The 17,180-nt window shown below is 51.5% G+C and overlaps 1 protein-coding gene across 19 annotated transcripts in view; it reads left to right on the top strand.

The window, feature by feature from the left end:
* The first annotated feature begins 6,773 nt into the window (after window positions 1–6,773).
* TCOF1 (treacle ribosome biogenesis factor 1) overlaps window positions 6,774–17,180 on the top strand; it is a 39,251-nt gene continuing 28,844 nt past the window's right edge. For 15 of the 19 annotated variants that reach the window (XR_003427719.1, XR_003427718.1, XM_027081554.1 and 12 more), the window contains exons 1-6: window positions 6,776–6,920; window positions 9,324–9,379; window positions 12,216–12,367; window positions 14,433–14,506; window positions 15,463–15,649; window positions 16,211–16,284. Coding sequence is in view for 17 of the 19 variants with exons in the window: in XM_027081554.1 (XP_026937355.1) it covers window positions 6,813–6,920; window positions 9,324–9,379; window positions 12,216–12,367; window positions 14,433–14,506; window positions 15,463–15,649; window positions 16,211–16,284 (651 nt within the window). In the remaining 2 variants the exon portion in view is untranslated. Of the gene's footprint in view, window positions 6,921–9,323; window positions 9,380–12,215; window positions 12,368–14,432; window positions 14,507–15,462; window positions 15,650–16,210; window positions 16,285–17,180 lie in introns of all 19 variants that reach the window. The other 4 variants (XM_027081557.1, XM_027081559.1, XM_027081558.1 and 1 more) reach the window with 2 other exon arrangements.

Here is a 17,180-nt window from a genome sequence, read left to right as displayed (position 1 = left end):
TGGGGGGGGGGTTGCAGCAGGGTCTAGTTCCTGGACCAGGGATCGAACCCGGACCCCCTGCATTGGGAGTAGGAGTCTTCTTCCTTTTTTTAAGATGTATTTTATTATTTATTTAATTTACTTTTGGCTGCGTATGGTCTTAGTTGTGGCACGCAGGCTCTTCGTTGCAGCATGTGGGTTTCTCTCTAGTTGTGGAGTGCGGGTTTTCTCTTCTCTAGTCGTGGCACGCAGCCTCCAGGGCACGTGGGCTCTGTAGTTTGCAGCACTCGGGCTCCCTAGTTGAGGTGGGTGAGCTCAGTAGTTGTGGCACGCGTGGACTTAGCTGCCCCGCGGCATATGGGATCTTAGTTCCCTGACCAGGGATGGAACCCTCATCCCCTGCATTGTAAGGCAGATTCTTTACCCCTGGACCACCAGGGAAGTCCCAGAATGGGAGTCTTCACCACTGGACCACCAGGGTAGTCCCTTTGGTTCCTTTAATCTTTCCTCAGGTGGTTTCTTAGCTGCGAAGAAGGATTAGCAACTTGATTAGCAACTGTTCGAATCTGCCCTTTTTTTTGTTTGTTTGTTTGTTTTGCGGTATGCGGGCCTCTCGCTGTTGTGGCCTCTCCCGTTGCAGAGCACAGGCTCCAGACGCGCAGGCTCAGCGGCCATGGCTCACGGGCCCAGCCGTTCCGCGGCATGTGGGATCTTCCCGGACTGGAGCACGAACCCATGTCCCCTGCATCGGCAGGCGGACTCTCAACCACTGCCCCACCAGGGAAGCCCCGAATCTGCCCTTTGGAACTCAGGGAAGGTCATGGAGGCTGGAGTCTTGACAAGAAACCGGGGACAAAAGGGCCTCCATGCCCGGGGGCCCCAAAGGGCCTCACTCGGTTTGAGGAGTGGGCTGGGAATGGATGAGAGAAGGGAAGATTAACTCAGTCTTTATATGTCTATGAATTGTTTTATTTGTTACTGCAGTAATAACTTTTCAATCTTTTATAACCTTTAAAATCTCCATTGCGGGGACTTCCCTGGTGGCGTAGTAGTTAACAATCCGTCTGCCAATGCCGGGGACACGGGTTCGAGCCCTGGTCTGGGAAGATCCCACATGTCGCAGAGCAACTAAGCCTGTGCGCCACAACTACTGAGCCTGCACTCTAGAGCCTGCGAGCCACAACTATGGAGCCCACATGCCACAACTACTGAAGCCTGCGCGCCTAGAGCCCATGCTCCACAACGAGAGAAGCCACTGCAATGAGAAGCCCATGGACCACACTGAAGAGTAGCGCCTGCTCGCCGCAAGTAGAGAAAGCCAGCACACAACTATGAAGACACAACACAGCCAAAAATTAATTAATTATTAATTTTAAAAAAATCTCCAGTGCGATTGAAGAAAAAAGAAACAGAGGAATTGTCATCCCAGGAGAGAGAAGGAAGCTGTGGGAAACACAGCTGGCCCAAGTGACTTGGCCAGGGCGAATCCATTTTCACAGTGGATGAAGGGACCGACTTTGGGTGCTGGGGGCAAAGGCAGTCTTCCCACATGGGCTCCTCTCTTGAGAGTGTCTGTGCTGGAAGGGCTTTTGTCCAGCTTCTCCAATGAAAAGAAAATTTGAAGATAAGAGAGGGCAAGAGACTAACCCAAGGTCACACAGTAGAGCCGGGCCAAAAAAGCAGTTTCCTGACTCCCGGCCCAGTAACCTCTCCCCTGTATCAAGCTACCTCCCACCTCTGTGCAGGAGCCACTCCTGCTGGGAAGAGAAGGGGATAGAACCCTACCTGCTTAGCTTCCTTTCCTTCTACTGACAGTCCTTCCTCCACTCATTTCCTGAGTGCCCTGCTCGAGAATGCAAGATGACTAAGGCATACTGCTTACCCGAGAGGCGCTCACAGTCGAGTGGTCTGGAAGCTTCTGGCTTCTAACACTAACAAAGACATCTTTTTCTAAGTGGTAGAAAAATGCTCTGAGGCCAGTTTTGTGTGTGTTTTGTTTTGTTTTGTGTTTGCTGTTTTGCTCTTTTTTCAATGCACTCTTTTGTTTGTTGCTGTCTTAACTGTTGCCATGTTATATTTTATCAGGTTAATGTTTTGATTTTGTGCTTGAGCCCCAAGGCAATGCAGTGAAGGGTATGATTTGGAAAATCAAGGAAACAGAGAAATTGCCCACAGAAGAGGCAGCCTCCCGGAAGCCAAGGATAAACCATAAACGCCTAAAATGAATTTCATTAGGAACAAAACCAACAACCTGTTGCCAGAGCAAAGGTATTAGATCATCCTGGTTTGGCTTGGGTTTTGTTTTTTAATTTAATACCAATTCTCCATTTCTTCCAAGGTCAGCCAAGGATGGAAGACCCAGTTCCTTCTCCACTGTCTTCTAGAAGACTTCCACATTTCTGCTTCCAGGCCTGTACTCATGGTGTGTGCCCTGCCTGCTCTGCTCTCCTCTCTTCTTCAGGAGACAGGCTGTAACCACCCTTGCACTGGCCAGTATTTATGGACCGGGGCTGGGAATAATGTGGGCAACAAGTCTGCCTTCAGGGAATTTACATTCTACTAAGGCAGGCATTCTCAACTGGGGCCATAATGCCCCAAGGGGATGAAAATTGGTTCTTGGAGGGGTAAAAACACTTTTATCTTCCTAACGTTCACTGTCTCAGTGAGTAGCCCTACCGGCCACCCAGTCAGTAACCAGGGCACGGTCATCAATTCGAGTTGCCAACCCTGAGCTCAGGCTCCTGGTTACTGATCTTGTGGCTGCCTAGTCCATGAAGGCTTCCACTCTCTCCCTGAAAATGGACCCCATCTGTCTTCACTTTCCACCCTGCCCAGCCTAGTTTCCAGGGCCAAAAGATTGGGCATCTCTTTTGCCAACACTTTAGAACGCTCTGCCCTTTTCCCCGCCCATTTGGCAAAGCCCTGGGCCTGGATAAACCCCACCAAGTACTTTCCCCTGTTTGCACGTGGATAGGTGACCCATGGTGGGGGAAATCACCCAGCTGACAGGACAGGACACGCTGGGTTGTCAGCACTGTCGGACATTTGGGGATTTTGTGGGTAAGTTTGCTCCTCAACCGTCTGAATGCACACTCTCCTCCTTCCTTCAAACTCCTCACCACCTCTTCCTCACTCTCAGCAGAAGACCTTGCCTCCCACTTTGCAGAAAAAATAGAAGCTCAAGATGAAATCTCCCTTAACATCCCACTACAAACCTACATCTACATCTGCACCCATCCTCTCTTTGTTCCTTCTTTTGGTTCTAGAGAAGTCATCCCTCCTCCTTTCCAAGACCAACCTCTCCACCTACATGCCTGATTCCATCCCCTCGCACATGCTCGTGAACATCCCTTGCTGATTATCTCCCCTCTTTCCCACACCCTTAATTAATCTCTCCCCTTGATCTGCCACCAGCCTGTAAACAAACTCAGGTCTCTTCCACCTTCTAACACACCTCCCCCATACCCCCACATAAGCTTTGACCCCGTCACAGCATCTCTCTCCTCCCCTTCACACAAATACTTCTCAAAAGACCCACTGCCTCCTTCACCCCTCCTTCACTCATCAGACCCGCTGCCATCTGACCCTCTCATCACTCTGCAGAAACAGTGCTCCCTAAAGCCACCAGCATCTGCCCGTGTCTGTCATTAACCAAAGCCACTGCTTCCATCCACATCCTTCTGACCTCTCAGAGCATTCCCCATTGACTCCTCCCACTTTCCTGAAACTCTCAGCTTCCTTCCCTTGGCTACCTTCCCTACGCCCACCCTCCAGGGTTTTCTCCCACCTCTCAGGCCCTCCTTCTCGGCCTCTGCAGGTATATCCTCGTTTGCACAGCCTCTAACCTGTGGTGTGTCTCACAGCTCCATCCTGGGGCGCCTTCTCTTTGGACAATCCAGCCCTCAACCACAGCCTCGTGATCATTTGTCTCCTGACAACTTCCCATCCTCATGTGCCTCCAAACCCAGGCCTCCAAGAGCCTACTCAACATCTACACTCAGTGTCCCAAAGGCCTTTCAAGCTCAACACATCTAAAGTGGAAGTTGCACTTTTCACGTCCCCCTCCACACCCTCCCATCCTTGCTCACCCAACACCGCCTCCCAGTGGTCTCCAGTTTTCCCCATCTCAGTGGAAACTACTGCCTGCCTGTTTGCAGGGAAACCTCAGAGTCCATCCTGACACTGTCTCTCCCTTACCTTCCATTCCCACATATCTCTGTGACGATTTTACTTCCTGATAACTGGAACCTTCCACTGCTCTCCAACTGCACTGCCACCAGCACCACCTCTGTGATATTCTCCCTGGATGCCTGCCCGTACTCCTAACCCTAACTTATCCTGCAGCTACTCATACACACACTACCCCACTCTCCACTAGGCATTCACATGGGTCACATTAAAATGCAAATGTCATCCTGTCCTTCTTGGGCCTACACTGTCAGTGGTTTCCTATCACTCGGAGGATGAAAAGAAAGATCCTTTGCCCACCTTCTGCACTCCCCAATCCCCCTGCTTTCCCTCTGGCCCTGTTACACAGGCCTTTTCTCACCTCTTCTCTAGCTGTAACTTCTGCCTCAGGCCCTTTGCACAGGTCCTTTCTTCTGCCTAGGATTTTCCCCGTACCTCATCCTCCCCTGCATATAGTTCAGATCTCCTCACAAAGATCATTTCCTTAGGAATCCTTCCCCAAGAAGAGATAGGTCCCTCCATCCTGTCAAATGCTTTCACAGTAATGGCTAACGTACACACAAGCGCAGTATTATTCTTTGGAACTCTTCTGTGCATTTCTGCTTAGAACTCACTTACTCCTCATGGCAACCCTATGAGGTAGAAATTATAATTATCTCTGTTTTATGGGTGAAGAAACTGAGGGACCAAGAAGTTATGTAACTTACCCAAGGTCACCTAGTTAATAAGACGCAAAGTGGGAATTTGAACACAGGCAGCATGACTCCAGTATAGCTTTTTTTTTTTTTAATTTATTTTTGGCTGCGTTGGATCTTTGTTGCTGCACACCAGCTTTCTCTAGTTGAGATGAGCAGGGGCTACTCTTCATTGCGGTGCACGGACTCCTCATTGCAGTGGCTTCTCTAGTAGTGGAGCACGGGCTCTAGGCGCTCGGGCTTCAGTAGTTGTGGCTCGCAGCCTCAGTAGTTGCGGCGCACGGGCTTAGTTGCTCTGCGGCATGTGGGATCTCCCCGGATCAGGGCTCGAACCCATGTCCCCTGCATTGGCAGACGAATTCTTAACCACTGCGCCACCAGGGAAGTCTCCAATTCTTCCATAAGAAAACACTATCCTTTTCCTTTCTGCACTTACTACTGTTTGTAACAATGTATTTGTATGACTATTTGTTTAGCTTTTGTCTCCCCCATTAGACTATAAGCTCTATTGGGGTAGAGACAGTTTTATCCCCAATAGTAGGTACTCAATAAATATTTGCTAAATAGCTGAATGTAAATTAGTCTCTCTCACCACATTCCATCAGTCACCTGGTCCTGTCCCTGTTTCTTCCTAGAGCAGCAGTTTCTAAGCCTAGGAGGTTCAGGTATGTGCTTATCCATGTCCTAAAACTGGAGGCAAAATGTCATGTGTCTGTACACTTCAAATTTTTCTACAGCAAAGGTTAGGTTCGTGCTGTCTCCAGTTTCTCGATGGATCCATGAAGTTAAGAACAGCTGATTCAAATATTCCCCAGCCTAGGTCACCCTCTCCCTGCCAACCTCCCCTCCACAACTATAACACCCTCACGTCCAGTTTTGTTCTCCATAAATCCATCTTCCATGCTTTGGTCATATCAATCTTTTAAAAACATAAACCCAGGTCACCCTCCTGCATAAAATCCGTCAGAGACTATCTATTGTCCTTGGAGCAAAGGTGCAAACTGTGGCTGGGGGGAGGGGGTGCACTAGGCCCTGCTAACTTCTCCATCCTTTTGTGTCCTCACTCATTCCCTTAACCCTCCAACTCTACAGCCCAGCAGCACAGACTTGGATTTATATCTGGGTTTCCCAGCCTGTACCAGGGTGGTTTCTCGCGTCTATACTCATGCAGTGCCCTCTGCGTGGGATGCCATCCCTCTCCTCTGCACCTAGAAATTCCTACTCCATCTTTAAGCTTAAGCTTAGATATCTTCCTGGGGTCAGGGGCCCCTCCTTCTTTCTCTCACAGGCTGTATCTGTCCCGGACAATGCACAGAAGACATTGAACCATAGTTGCTTGGTTACCGACTGTCTCTCTCCTCTCTGTGAGCTTTGAGGGCGGCTGCCATATCTTATTCATCTTTTTATCCCACAATCCTAGCCTAGCGCTAGCCCAAGGTATGGTGCTCAGTAAGTATTTGTTCAGTGAATGAATGAACAATGACAAATAGTACTTGGTTTATGGGTTCTAAAACACCTGTGAAATGAATAAATGAGTGGGTAACTGCAAGTTCGGGTCTAGAGAGAGCTGGAGATTAGGATGTTCAGAGATGAGTAAAACCTGACCGCAGCTGTCAGACAGCTGAGTGGAAGACAAATCTCCTCCAGGAACGAGTCCGAAGGATTTAAGAGGAAGTCATTCGAATCGTGGCCGGCCCAGGAGGCGTATCCGGGTCTGACCACGCCCTCCCAGCCAATGGGAGGTCTTGTTGTCCTCCCTGCCTCCGCCCCTTACACCCACCGGAGAGGGGCCGGCCACTCCTGGAGATAAGACTACATGTTCCGGCGTGCCGCGCGGCGGGTGAAGGAGGAGCCGGAAGTGGGGGGCGCGAGGTCTAAGGGCAAGAGGGAAGTGGCGGGCGGGGACTGAGGGGGGCGTGCAGGTAAGCCGACAAGCCGGGGGTTGCGGGCATGGCCGAGGCCAGGAAGCGGCGGGAGCTGCTTCCCCTGATCTACCAGCATCTGCTGCAGGCGGGCTTTGTGCGCGCGGCGCGGGAAGTGAAGGAGCAGAGCGGCCAGGTAAGCGTGCCCGGGCCGTGTGCGAGGGCCGCGTGCAAGATCTGAAGAGAGGAGGCCCGCGCCTCCTCCCCTGGCGGCCTGGAGGGCGCCCAGAGCCGGATACCCGCGGTGATCCGGGACGCGGCCTGGGGTGCCGAAGGAGGCTCAGCCTCTGCTCCCCACCCCTGCGGCTCCCAGTTCTTATGGGCCTCAGTTTCCCTGTCTGTGCACTGGGCGGGCCGGGACGTGAGATATGACTCTCAGGGCTTTATAATTCCCGCGCCCCTTACCTCCACGCCCTTCCTGGGAGCGGCAGTTTAAAGTTTCCGAAGTCTCGGGCCACGTGGCTCGGCGCGGCTCCTTGGGGCGAGAAGGTTGCTGCGAGTCTGAGAGGTGGATTGCGACCAGCTCTGGTGGGGCGAAAGAGCGCCGAGAGAGGGGGTCTGAAGCCCCTTAATTGAGCTGGAGCTCAAGCCCTTAGCAGCCCTTCTGTACTGAGTCGGACAGCTTTGGGATTCGAACTCGTGGTGCAGTCATTTCACTTCATCTGTTCTTTGAGCAGCTGGTAATCTGGCGGTCAGAGTGCTGGTGACAGAATAGTGAGCACGGTCCCTCAATTCACTGTTTAGAGTTTACAGTCTGAATTTGGTAGCGGAGATAGACATAAATCAAAGAACCATAAAAGCACCCGTACACTTAACACTGTCTTAAGTGCCAAGAACGAGAGGCATAGGGTGCTAAGACAAGAATGGCAGCTTGCCCTCGTCAGGGATATCCAGGGTTGCTTTCCTGAGGAAGTGGATGTTGCTTTGAGATCTGAGAGAAGGGAGGTGGATATTCCAAGCAGAGGTGCAAATGGTTGCATATGTACTGCCCCAGAAAGTTGACTGAAGTGTGGAGTACAAGGGTGATAGAGGTCCCCGGGGAGACAGAGGAAGGGAGTTGGCTTACTTTGGTTTTCATCTGAAGAGCAGTGGTAAGCCACGGGGAAGTTTTAAGCTGGTATGGTGGCTACTGACTTGGTTAATCAGTACCCCTTGGCTGTGGTGGAGGCTGTGGTCATGATGCTTGCTCTCAGGACCTCCTGGAGAAACTAAAGGCTGATGGGCCTTACGACATTACCTGTGCTTTTTCCAGTTTTCTTTGGACCTCGGTAGCCCTTCTTACTCCAGTTAACATGACTTAACAGCTACAGGGGGTGAAGGAGAATACCCATCTGCTTTGGGGCATTTACCTAAGCAAAAGCATCCTGCCCTCATGGAGCACACGTTCCAGCAGGAGCCGAAAGATGACTGATTTTTTTTTTTTTAAAGTTAATGATACAGTGTGTGGGGTGATGGTAGGTGCTAGCTATAAAAATAAGGCAGGTGTGGGGGGATAAAGAATGTCAGAGTTAAATTATCTATATAGGGTGGTCAGGAAACCCCAATGAGAAGGTGACATTCGGGCAAGGACCTGAAGGAAGTGAGGGAGTGAGCCGTAGAGTTGGCAGGAGAGAGCATTCCAGACAGAAAGAATTGCAAGCCCCCATGCGGGCGGGGTGCCCTGACAGATTTGAGGGACAGTGAGGAGGCCAGTGTGCCAGGGGCAGAGGAGAGTGAAACTGACACTTTCAATTACTGTCAGTTACAGTCTCAATGTTACTGGCTCCTGTGCTGGGCTAGATGGTCTCCATCAGGCCTGACAGCAACATCTTAGGTGGGTACTGCTGTTATCCCCATGTTAGAAAGAAAGAACCAGAAGTTTGAAGAGGTGAAGAGAGTAGCCCATCCAGTTAACACAGGCGCTCTGCCTGAGTCCAGGTGCACCCTCTTGACCACTCTGCCTAAATCCCCGGCACTGCCCTCGCCCCACATTACTCACTCAACCTCCTTGGGGCACTTGACACCCCAGGTTCTTGATATTTGCAGAGAGAATAGGCTTCTGATCTTGGCTCCAAAGGCCTCTGCTTCTACCAAAGGACTGGCACCATTTGGTTCCAGTCTCTTCCCAGCGGGTGAGCTGACAGCGCGGTGTCTGGGCTGTGGTTCGTACTGTCCTGGGGAGATTGACCAGCCTGGCTTTTGAAAGCCTTCTGAAAGGTCAGGGGTAGAAAAAGCCCTATCTCGTGGCATCTAAGCCTGGAGAGTGCCAGGGAGGCTGGGGGCTGGATAAATGCTAGCCTGGAACATTCCAACTCTAATCTTCAAAGGTACTCCTCACCAACGTGTTGTCTTAAAAGGTTTTAGCTGGAAATACTTGCCCTGCTTGTCTCTGGAAGGTTTGGGTGGTACTGGAAGGGTCAAGCAGACATACTTCCCAGAGCAGAAAGACCCCCTTCTCAACCACCTCTCTGTAGATGATGACGTTGAGAGAGTGGGGCCCAAGGAGGACCCTTACTGTGCTTGGGGGATTGATTGCTGCTTTCTCTTTACTTCTCTGCAGAAAAGTTTCCTGACTCAGCCTGTAACCCTTTTGGACATCTACACACACTGGCAACAGTAAGTCTAATGGGACTGAGAGAGTACAGCAGGGACACTGCAAGCCCTCAGCTTGGGATCAGCTAGGTTACTAACCTGGTCTAAGATCTGTCCCCATAGCCCACCGTAGATACTGTTAGCACCTCCAGGAAGCCAGGTCACAGATACGGGTGTCTGGTAATGGAGAGGACACTGAGCTGTGATCAGTGCCTCTTAAGGACAAAAGCTTCTCAGCAGCTTTTATTATTCATTCAATCAGTAAACATTTATTGAGTAACTACTGAATGCCAGGCTTTGTTCTAAGTACAAAGGTATTGTCATGAGTGAGACATACATGGTTCCTTCTTTCCTGGAGCTGACATTGGAGTCCAGGGAGGTAAGCACACCTCAGAAAAAACAAATGAGTGTAAAATTATAGTGGTAGTAAGGGTTATGCAAAGAGGTGCCCAATGCCAAAACTACCTAAACAGGTTAGCCTAGCCTCATTTGGGGGTTTAGGGGAGGCTTCCCCGAAGTGACCTTTGATTTGAGAGCTGCAGGTAGTAGGGGAGTGAACGAGGCAATAGGTGTGGAGGGGCTAGTAGAGCGTACCTGGCAGAGGGAACTACTGGTCTGAGGCCTGTAGCTGCGGGCACAGTGCAGACGAGGCTGGACCGTAGGCAGGGCCCACTCCATGCAAGGCCTGATCATCTATGGGGAGCAGTTGTGTCTTTGCCCCAAGAGCCGTGGGAGCCATGGAAGGGTGAAGCAGAGAGTGGTGAGATCACTGCAGCGTGGCACGACCAGTCGAGGCTGTGGATATCATTATCCAGGCAAGAGCTGACGGAGCTTGAGGCAGTAATAACATGGGAGGGAGACAGTAGAGTCCAGGAATGTGAGAGGATGAGATGAGGGTCTGCGGATGGCTTGGAGAGGCAGTCTAGTCCACTCCCAGGTGTCTGACTTGTACACCTGAATGGAAGGAACCCAATTTGGAGGGAAAGATTTCAAAGACATGTTGAATGTGAAATGCCTGTAAAACCTGGGAAACAAGGAGGGGAATAATCTAAGGACGTATCAGCAGAGGAATGGTTTGAAAATGAAGGAGGGATAATCATTCTCTCCATGAACTGGCCTGACCACAGCCAGCTACGGGAGTGAAGGACCTGCAGTCATGTCCCATGAGGAATGATAGTGAATACTGAACCGTCTGGGATGGGAAAGAGATGTCAGAGGGGCAGGCAAGGGACCTCTGTATGCACATCTTTGAAGACAAAGGGAGTGGGGTGTTCCCTGGGGCCCGAGAGGCTGAAGTGGGACCCACATGTACCTGCTTTAGGAAGACAGGTTTCAGCTTCTGAATAAAAGCAGTGGGTCATCAGAGCTCTCCAGAAATGAGGTAGGCTACAGTGGAGTTGTGAGTTCCTTGTCATCAGAGGTGTGTAAACAAAGGCAGGCATGGTGTGGAAGGGATCCGAGCTTCCAGTAGAGAGCTAAGGTCTTTGAGAGCCCCATCAACCCTCAGTTCTTGGCTCTCCTCTGCTGCTGAGGTGAGCACAGGGCACACCCCCACTTCCTTTCGCACTTGCCTAGGTGTCTGTGTGTTTGCACAGCACTTCCTTCCCCAGAGAACTCCTTCAGTGAGCCGCAGCGCACGCCCTTCCCCGCCACCAGCCCCTTCTGTGGGTGAGGAGTACTGACTGGGGTGAGGACCTCACAGCCTAACCTAGTGGTTCAAACCCAGCAACTAGCCGTATGACCTTGGACAAACTTGGCCTCCCCAAGTCTGTCTCCATCCATAAAATGAAGATAATAATGGTAAAGTGCTAAACCTAGCCATTGGAGGCATCCCCCTCCCACCCCCACTCACCTCCGTATTTATCGAGCACTTACTGTGAGCCAGAACTGTTCTTGATATAGCTGGGAACAAACCAGAGAAAAATCCCTGCCCTTGTGAAACTTACATTCTGTTGGGAGGAGAGAGGCAGAGTGAACGGATACATGTAGTAAATGAAACCTGTTTTTGCAGAAGATTCCCTGGGAACAAGGGACCCAAGCAGCACATCCCAAACTGGCAGAGCAGCATCCGTCCCATCTGGAGAACATGGGGCACAGACAGTGACTCCCTCGGGGCAGGAGGCTGGGGTCAGGGGAGATGATGCTCGAAAGTTCCAGCAACTCAGCCATCTGGGTGCTTATCCTCCCCAGTGCCTGAGACTTACTCTTTGACTCTGGGCAACTCACTTGCCCGTGAGACTCATGCTATGTGCTCAAGGTACTGAGGGAGCTGGAAAAGGTTCCTGCCAGCCCTCCTCTCCAGGGACCTGGCTGTGCAGTGGGGGCTTCAAGCAGGAAGTAGGTAAAATAACAGGAGAGAGGAACGTGCTCTGAAGAAAATGAAACAGGATGGCAGGGCAGAGAATGTCTTAGGGGAGGGGGGGTGATCAGGGAGGGCCTCTCTGAGGAGGCTGTATTCGAGTTGAGGCCTGAAGGACAATGGGGACCGACCTGGGCAGACTCTTCCAGGAAGAGGGCACTGCAGGTGCCACAAGTTCTGGAGGAAGGAGGAGCCTGGATGGTGCTGTGAAGTGTCTGTAGTGCCGGCACTTAGCGCTCAGTGACTCTTAGCAGCTGTTATATAATATTGTCCACCCTTCCTGAATATTTGAAGACTCATAGACAATTGTAAAAATACGATGAAATGAGTGAAAATGCAGAACACAAAATTGTATCTAACACTGTGTTTCATCACTGTTTAAACTCTCTTCATGCACGTTTCCTTTGGGGGCAGGGAGGATGTGGGGAGGTCTTCCTTTTCAACTCTCCTGGGGTTGTCCTTGTCACCCGGTTGAACTAGCCAGTCACCCTTGTCCTGCAGAACCTCGGAGATTGGCCAGAAGCGGAAGGCAGAGGAAGATGCAGCCCTGCAGGCCAAGAAGACCCGCGTGTCAGACCCCATTACCAGCTCCGAGAGCTCAGAAGAGGAGGAGGAGGTGGCGCAGGAGGCAGAAGCAGGAACCACCAAAGCCAGTAAGAGCGCTGTGTGCCAGGGGCTCAGCTCAGCGCCCTGCACCTTTCGGGAACAGGCTGTTGTATATTGGATTGTTCCAGGGGAGGGTCCACCTCCAGCTTCTCCTTCAGTGAGCCCTCAGAGGACCGGCCCTTTTAGAGGGAAGGTTGGAAGGGTCCCACATACCTATTTCAGTCTTGATTTGAGCCCTTCCTCTGGGCCAGACATCGTGTCCCAGGGGCTAGGAATCCAATGGTGAACAAAAACATGGATGGGCCCTTACAGTCTAATTTGGGGTACGTGGAGTCAGCCCCTCCAGTGGGGCCCAGGAGCTGCATTTTTACAAGCCCTCCAGGTGATTCTGGTAAAGACAGAAAGAAGCCCACATTTTCAGAAGAACTGCTAGAGAGATTTCAGAGAGGGCAGCTGGTGGGCACCTCTTCTGTGTGCTTACGGGCTGCTTCAGGAGTTGCCGATCTTCCTGTTATTTTGGAAGTGTGCAGGTTAGCACTGGCAGGCCATCCCGGGCACTGTGGTTTCAGGGTGTTGGCAGGGGTGACCCGGGGAGGCCTTCACAGCCCCTTCTCCCCATGTTCTCAGGGCAGTTTGTACTTTAACCAACAGTGGTCATAGCTCCACAGAGGAATTATCGTTCTTTGCATTATTGGTTTTTACTTACATAGAAGATAATTTCTTAATTTTTAAATATGTTTTCTGATTGTAAAAGAAATACAGGCTTTGTTATGGAGTATTCATTATAGAATATGTGAAAATTACTTTTCAGAAAGGTAGGGAAAAATTACCCATATTCTTGCCACATATAATTTGGCAAATTATTCTTCCATTTATTTTTCCTGAACATGTTTTTTCAAATACTTGAGATCATACTGAATATGCATTTTATACCTTGCTTAATCTTTTAAAATTATAATGCAAAGCAAGTTCACTGTGAACTGTATAAAAGCATACAGAAGAAAAGTGGGAGGTTTCCTGTTCCCCTCGCCTGCTCCCCTTCCACTCCCTAAATGTATCTCCTGGAGGGTAGCCTTACAGTGCTCTCCTTTGTATCTGAAATCATACAGATAGACATCCACATTTGCCTACGTCCATACCTACACACTATTTAAAACAAAAATTGTAAAGTTTCCTACTGACGGGCTACTCGATATTAATAAATTTTTTAAGCTCTAATAATGGAATTATAATTATACTTTTTAAGAGTCCTCATTGAGAGAAACATGCTGAAATAGCTGTGGGCAGCATGGTATGATGTCTGATGTTTTCTTCAGAATAATACTCAGCAGGGAAGGGCGAATGGGGGGACAGTTGAAATAAGATTGGCCACAAGTTGATAACGGTTGGGGCAGGGTGGTTTTGTACACTTTCTCTCTACGTAGGAACGGGCTTAACATTTTCCATGATTAAAAATAGAGAGAGATGGAATTAAATGTCAGGAAAAGAATTAGATCATATCATTCATCTCAACAACATCCTGTTTATTTCACAGCATACATTAGAAATCTTTCCCTAATCTGAGCTCTAAGGAGATGATACCCCCGTGTAAAAGCAACAAGAATCTGGAAATCTCGACATCTAACAGGGTCCCGGTCTCATGGTTCAGCTACTTCTCCACTGAGAAACCGCTTAATTCGAGCAGCTTTCTCTGTGGACCTGGGGCTGCCTGACCTGCTCCTGTCTCGCTGAGTGACGTTAGGGCTGCAGTGTGGCAGGTAGCCTGTGGGAATGGCACCCCTGGAGTTGTGCGGGACCTCCGGGGTAGTATGCGGCAGGACTAGGAGCCAATCCCTTTTCCTCTGGGGGCTTCAGCATCTCGTGCCACCAGGGAATTGGGACCCCATCGGGGATGCAGACACATGGCTTTCATGTCGTCACTCTCCTCTCTCGCTCCTGGGGGATGTGGCTGATGCACCACCGAGCTCTTTCCCAGTCCAGGCTCAGCCTCAGATCTCATGCCAGCCCCAGGCAGCCATACCAGTTGAATTATTAGGTGAGCTGAGCCTGTTTGCCGCTCACCCATGAGAACATGCTCATCTGGCTCACCCAACCAGTGTTTGTGTCTTGCAGTCCCGGCACTAGCATCTACCAACTCCTCAGCCACGGGGATGGTTTTGCCTTCAAGTGTGAAAGAAAAAGCCAAGGTGAGTGAGACCACCTTCCAAGCTGTCGCCTGTGGGAGTTGAAGTGCCCTGTAGGACATAGTCCCCTGTGTCAGAGAAGGATAGGGTTGTGGGTAATTGCCCAACCCTTGGATTGGATTCAGATCTCAGCCTCAGTCGCAGTGTGATTGTGGTCTGTCCCTTCACCTCTGTCGGCCTCAGTTTTTTTTTTCTGTAAGATGGGGATAATACCTACCGCCATGGGCCACTGGGCACATTACACACCTGGAAGAGACAGTTCCTTTCCTCCTCCAGCCCTGCATTCACCTGTTCACTCGGCAAATCGTTACCAATACAGTTATGTTCCAGGCACTGCACAAGGCAGTGGAGACACCAGAGCAGATAAGACACTGGTGGCTCTGAAAGCTTGAGAAGCATTTTATTTTGGGGTTTTTTTTTTTTTTTTTTTGGTTGTTTTTGGCCGTGCCGGGGGGCTTGTGGGCTCTTAGTCCCCCGACCAGGGGTGGAACCTGTGCCCCCTGCAGTGGAAGTGTGGAGTCCTAACCACAGAACCACCAGGGAACTCCCTCAAGAATCACTTTCTAGGCTGGAAACTACTTGGAAAGTAGAGTATCCTTTTTTGGTCATCCACAAAGCAGTGTCACAGGCACGTAAAGGATTATGTCCCTGATATTGCCTGTAGCATTAGCAAAAAATATGTAGAAAGAATTATGAGGCCATGGTAATGTCCACAACAAAATGCTCCTTACCACTGAGCAAAAACTGCTGTGTCCCAAGAACTGTAATTCGGTTCTCTCCACACCTCTGTGAGGGGAGGTACCATTTTTAGCCCCACTTTGCAGATGAAGAAACTGAGGCTTAGGGAGGTAGTGTGCCCAAGCTCACAGGGCTAGGAAGTGGTGGAGCTGGGCTCAGATGTGGTCTGTGCTCTCATTTGCCAGGCCATACCCACTGTCTGTCACTCCTGTTCTGTGTAGGCAAAGACCAAGAAAGCCAGCAAGACAGTGAACTCCACGGCACACCCTGCCTCCGGGAAGGCAGTGGCCCACCTCCTCACCAGGAAGTCACCCCAGAAGGCGGCAGGGCCCTCGGCAAATACCATCCTGGTCTCAGAAACTGAGGAGGAGGGCGGTGTCTCGGCCCTCAGAATCACTGCCAAGCCTGGTGAGCGGCCCTGCCCCTAGGACCAGGCCCCCCGAGTGCGGGCTGAGGAAGCAGACCTGGGCGCTGCTTTGTCAGGCCCTGGGACCCTCTGGAATTCAGGAGGTTGTCTCTGTGACAGCGAGGACCGCCACCTCAGGCCATTTTCCCCTCCCTGTGTGAGGAAGAGTCAGCTGCAGGGACACCTCAGGCCTTGCGAGGGAGTGTGAGCAGCCGGGGTGGGCTTGGAGCCCTTTCTGGTTTATTGCTCTCAGGTGGGTGCAGGGCCTGCTGCAGAGGCTCAGAGGCTAAGCTGAGAGGCCTGGGCTTGCCTCCATCTCCCATGTAAAATAGGCGTCTGCCCTGCCTGCTGCTGTGTGCTGGTGGAAGGAGATCATCTGAGCCATCAGCTTCTGGCGCTCGTGTGCCGGGACCTAACATCACAGGCCTTACCAGGGCCTCAGAGCCGCGCAGGAGCTGCGGCGGGAGCGCTCACACCTGGCCCTGAGTAGTTGGCGTGGAGGGTGCCGGTGAGGGGCGGGTGGGTCTGGAAAGGCCCTCAGTCCCTCCTTGTTTATTCCTCAGGAATGGCGGCCGCCAGCCAGGCCGCCAGCTCCAGCGAAGACACCTCCGGCTCGAGCGATGAGACGTACGTGGAGGTAATTGCCGCCCGTCCTCAGGAGCTGCCCTCTGCAAACCTCTAACCCTCCTGGGGGCCTGGCCGAGGCCTCACCTACTAGGGGCACCAGATCAGTTCAGCAAGGGTGTCAGGGTGACCGGGAGCTGGGAAGGCTGAGGCCTGCGGAGGCGGGGAGCCAGGCGCTGCTCACTGCACTCTAGGCAGGCGAAGGTGTGGGGCTGGGGGGAAGAGACGCCATCCTGCCTGTGAGGTGGGGGGAAGCCTTCCTGGGATAGGCAGCACTGGACTGCGGCCTTGACGCACAGGAGGCTTCACCGGGGAGGGAGGTAGAGGGAGGGGTATTCGAGCGGGAAGAACTGCAGGAGCAAAGGCCCCGGGGCAAAGGCCCGGGGGCAGGAGCATGGCTGTCCAGGGCATTGGGGTGTGGATGAGGCTGCTGCGGAGGCTCTGGGCCTGCTGGTGAATGCCAGGCCTCAGCACTGGCCAGGGCTAGGCAGGTCTTTTAGTCAGTGGCCGTGTCTATTTTGTGAACCGTGACCTGGGAGGAGTCCCCGCTGGTTATTCCTTATTGTGCACCTTCCAAGCGCCAGGCCTTGGGGAAACAGTGGTAAGCAGGACAGGTGGGGTTCCTGCTGCCGTGGGGAAGTGGAGGGGTCCCTCAGAAACTTAACTGCCGTGGTGATGGTTACTATGAAAGGGAAATGTGGAGAGCTCTGAGGCGCAGTAACAGGAATGTGACGCAGACAGAGGGACAGCAGGGGCAGAGGCAGACACAAAATGAGTTTGGTGCTTTTAAGCAACGGTGATCTGCAATTTCATGAATGAGGTGTAAAGTGATACAAGGTGAGGTCAGAAGTAGGCGGGGCCAGATCCATGCCTGACCACGAGGACTGCTGAGAGGAATTTGGGTTTTAT

The sequence above is a fragment of the Aethalodelphis obliquidens genome, unplaced genomic scaffold, assembly GCF_003676395.1.
Source record: "Aethalodelphis obliquidens isolate GAN/ISIS:26980383/991018 unplaced genomic scaffold, ASM367639v1 scaffold45, whole genome shotgun sequence".
Classification (NCBI taxonomy): Eukaryota; Metazoa; Chordata; class Mammalia; order Artiodactyla; family Delphinidae; genus Aethalodelphis; species Aethalodelphis obliquidens.
This window is presented reverse-complemented; position numbering and strand designations above follow the sequence as displayed.